The sequence below is a fragment of the Etheostoma spectabile genome, chromosome 5 (assembly GCF_008692095.1).
Source record: "Etheostoma spectabile isolate EspeVRDwgs_2016 chromosome 5, UIUC_Espe_1.0, whole genome shotgun sequence".
NCBI classification, from domain to species: Eukaryota; Metazoa; Chordata; class Actinopteri; order Perciformes; family Percidae; genus Etheostoma; species Etheostoma spectabile.
In genome coordinates this window covers 37,881,187-37,884,909 of record NC_045737.1, presented here as the reverse complement: position 1 = coordinate 37,884,909, position 3,723 = coordinate 37,881,187, and the positions used below count along the sequence as shown (strand labels likewise).

The 3,723-nt window shown below is 45.1% G+C and overlaps 1 protein-coding gene across 1 annotated transcript in view; it reads right to left on the bottom strand.

The window, feature by feature from the left end:
* Positions 1–6: 6 nt before the first annotated feature.
* Positions 7–3,723, bottom strand: part of LOC116689726 (RAC-gamma serine/threonine-protein kinase) — a gene marked incomplete at its 5' end in the record, with an annotated part of 81,844 nt that continues 78,127 nt past the window's right edge. Inside the window, 2 exon segments of the mRNA XM_074783855.1 lie at positions 7–752; positions 2,654–2,661. Of these exon segments, the coding sequence (XP_074639956.1) occupies positions 300–752; positions 2,654–2,661 (461 nt within the window). The 3' untranslated portion in view covers positions 7–299.

The window sequence follows — 3,723 nt, the reverse complement described above, 5'->3', positions numbered from 1 at the left end:
GGGGGGGGTGTGCGCTTGCCATGGCAATGTATGAGAAAGAAATCTTTTTGTGTATTTTTTTTTCTTTTTAAATGGTGAACCCGAGCCATGCACTTATTCTCAACTAAGAGTGACCCTTCACAACCCCCCCCACCAAAAAGCCCACAACCACCTGTCGGTGGATACGAAACATCTGACACATAAGGCAAACATTTTTGGTTTTTGTTCTAAAACGGCTCTTCCAAACCAGTGCAAAAAAAGTCAAAGAAGACGAAGAAAAAAAAAAAAAATAATAATAATAATAATTATTAAAATAAGGGTCAAAACAAACAAACAAACAAAAAAAAGTTGAACGCAACCCGGGTCGACAACTTAATACTGACGGAGAGAGAAAAATTAAATAACAAAAACATTGCCTTCTGCAGTAAATAGCGCTGAAAATGTACGAGACTTCTCTTCTTCTTTTTTTTTTTTTCTTTTTTTTTTAGTGTGGGGAGACCGGCTGGAGTCTGTCCCACTGTGCAAAAACCTCTTTTTAAAGTCCCTAAAAAGACTTCTCCCCGTCTGTGAGGAGGCAGAGAAGGAGAAAAAGAGGGGAGACTGGTATTTCTTTTCTTCTTCCTAAAATGGCTACGTGTTTTCCTCAAAATGGCCACGAATGGGGAGGACGGGGACGGGGGGGGGGTGCTCATTCCCGCCCGCTGGCGGAATAGGAGAACTGTGGGAAATGAGGCCGCCGCTCGATCGGTTCCGCGCGTAGCCTCCGTCCTGTCATTGCCGCGACCCCCGAGGGACACGTTGTGGTCATCTTGTAGCGACATAGCCACAGTTCGTCGTCATCTGTAGGACATAGAGAAACGTTAGATGTCTCTGTAGAGAATAGAGACCCGTCAGCTCGTCATTCTGTAGCGCCATTTTGAGACAATTAGTCTGCATCTGTGAGATAGAGACGTGTTAGCGGTCATATGTAGCGACATAGAGGACACCGTCTTCGCACCGTCATCACGGTAAGCGACATACACGAAGAGACCACGTTAGGCTCGTCATCTGTACGAGAATAGACACATGTTAGCGCGTCATCTGCAGAGACATAGAGAACACTTAGCTGGTCATCTGTAGAGAACATAGACACAGTTTAGCCGTCATCGGTAGAAATAGAGACACGTTACTCGTCATCTAGTGAGCATCAGAGACACGTTAGACTCGTCCATCTGGCATAGACATAGAGGCACGTGTAGCTCGTTCATCTGCGAGCTTCTGTGACCTGGTAGCTCGTTATCGTAGAGAATAGAGACACGTGAGTCTCATCGTTAGAGACATCGAGACAGATAGCTTGTATCGGTAGAGACTAAAGGCCCACGTTGCTTGTATCTGTCGAGGACTGGAGACACGTAGCTTGTCCTCTGTCGCGAAATAGAGCCACGTTAGCTTGTTCTGTAGAGGACCTATGAGAACGATCGCTGTCATTGTCGAGCATCGAGCCACGTTAGCTTGTAATCTGCGCGACTAGAGAACGGTTAGTTGTCATATGTGGAGGCACATAGAGACCGTTAGCTGTATCTGTATAGCATGAGACACGTTGTCGTCATTTGTAGAGACAGCGACAATTAGTTGGCTCTGTCGAGGATAGAGACACGATAGCTTGTTCTGTAGAGACAGAGACACGTTGCTCGTCATCTGCAGAGGACCAGGACCACGTAGCCGTCAGCTGCAGAGGAATAGAGCCCGTTAAGTTCGTCATCGTAGAAAACATAGCGCCCCCGTTGTTGTTCTGCAGAGACCTGAGACGTTCGGGGTCCTCTTTAGCGAATACGAAAAGTAGTCCTCTATCTGCAGAGAAGGGACGTTAGCTCGTCATTGCAGGACAGAGGACAGTTGTCGTCGTCGCAGAGACATTATTCGGTTATTTACCGTTCGTTGTCATCTGTTTAGAGACAAGAGACATGTTAGATCGTATCTGTAGAGGACCTGAGAAGGTTAGCCGTCCGTAGAGAAGAGAACGTGTAGTTACAGACATGACTGTCGAGACCTAGAGACACAGATCGGACGCCACCGCGCACGCCGTCGCAACAGAGAGAGACAGTGGCGGGACAACCACGCACGAATGACTCAACGGTTGGCCGGACGCGAGATGCCATAGCGAAGACGCAACAGACGTTAGATGTTATCCTGTAGAAACATAGAGACAGTAGCTCGTCCATCTGAGAGGACTAGCGACAGTTAGCTGGTCTCTGTAAGCGACATAGCGGAAACGTCTAGCTCGTCATATGCAAAGACATAGAGAAACGTTAGCTCGTCATCTGTAGAGAATTAGAGACACGTGAGCTCGTCTCTGACAAAGGACATGAGACCGTTCGCCGTCTCTGTAGAGCCAAGACACGTTAGGCTCGTCATCTGTAGAGACATAGACCCAGTTCGCTGGTATCTCTGTGCGGGCCAGGCGAATTGTTAGCTGGGTCATCTGCAGAGACATAGAGACAATGTTAGCTGGTTCATCTGAGAGAACATAGAGACACGTTGCTCTCCCTCTGTAGAGGGTACATAAAGCACTTTAGCTGGTCCTCTGTAGAGACATAGAGACCCGTTAGCTCGTCCTTGTGCGAGACATCGGCCCGTTCGCTGTCTCTGCCGCGCCCTCGCCACGTTCGTGTTCCGAGACATAGAGACACGTTAGCTCGTCATCTGCAGAGACATAGAGACACGTTAGCTACGTTGTTATTGTTACAACGCTGTGCATCTCCGTCTTTTGTTGCGGCCTGTGAGCCGGTGCTAACAGGTTGGGGGCTCGTTTGCCTTGAGTCTAAAACCAGGACCATGTTTGTGGTTTTCTTTAATTAATCCTAGTTAGTTGCTGTTGAGTTAATTGGGTTTAGTTGAGCTTATTGTTGTTTAAATGTTAAGTCATGTGTAATATAGCTTGATGTATAAATCAGGGGACAAACGCTCATTTGCATCCTAAACCCCCCAAAATACAAATTGGCTCCATATATTTTATATGTTAATTATAATATACTACATATTAGTTTTTTTTATCTGGAGGTACATGTTGGTCATCCAGAGAAAATAATTAAATAAACAACACAGGAACATTTCTTTTAGGGCATTTTGCAGGTTTACTCCGAGTCTCACGTAGCTTTAGACTTTAAGACCAAACAGGTTGATTTAGGGTCCCAGAGCCTACGGTAAATATCAATCAACTCAAAAAGTCGATTATGGAGCTTGACCTTCCAATATAAAACCGACTTCACCACGGTGTGTAACAGCTCGTCCTCGCTCTGCAGATAGCTGCAGACACCGTCATAGTATTGTGATTGGGTTGCAAACCTTGGTGATGTAGCACGAGGTCCCTGCTCTTTCTTTCTTCTTTCTTTCAGTCAAGCGGTTCTTGGCTTAAGATTTCTATTGTTCTGGGTCCACATCAGGTCAAGCAATCACAAATTTACAGTCCGCTTTTAACATCTTGCAACATAATCTGGCTACTTTAAAATTGGTTCTAAACTCTAAAAAAACTAAAGTCATGACTTTCACTCTGGGAAAATCAACTAAGAATAATGTCCCAACCATTTGTACACTTTCTGGTACAGAAATTGAAGAAGTGTCACATTACAAATACTTGGGTATTACCATGGACCCATCACTGTCTTTTAAATTGTCCAAGTATTGGTTAAAAAACTGAAATTGAAGTTAGTTTTTTCTTCAGAATCGAGTCCTGTTTATCATTTGAAGCAAAAAAACAACTTGTAA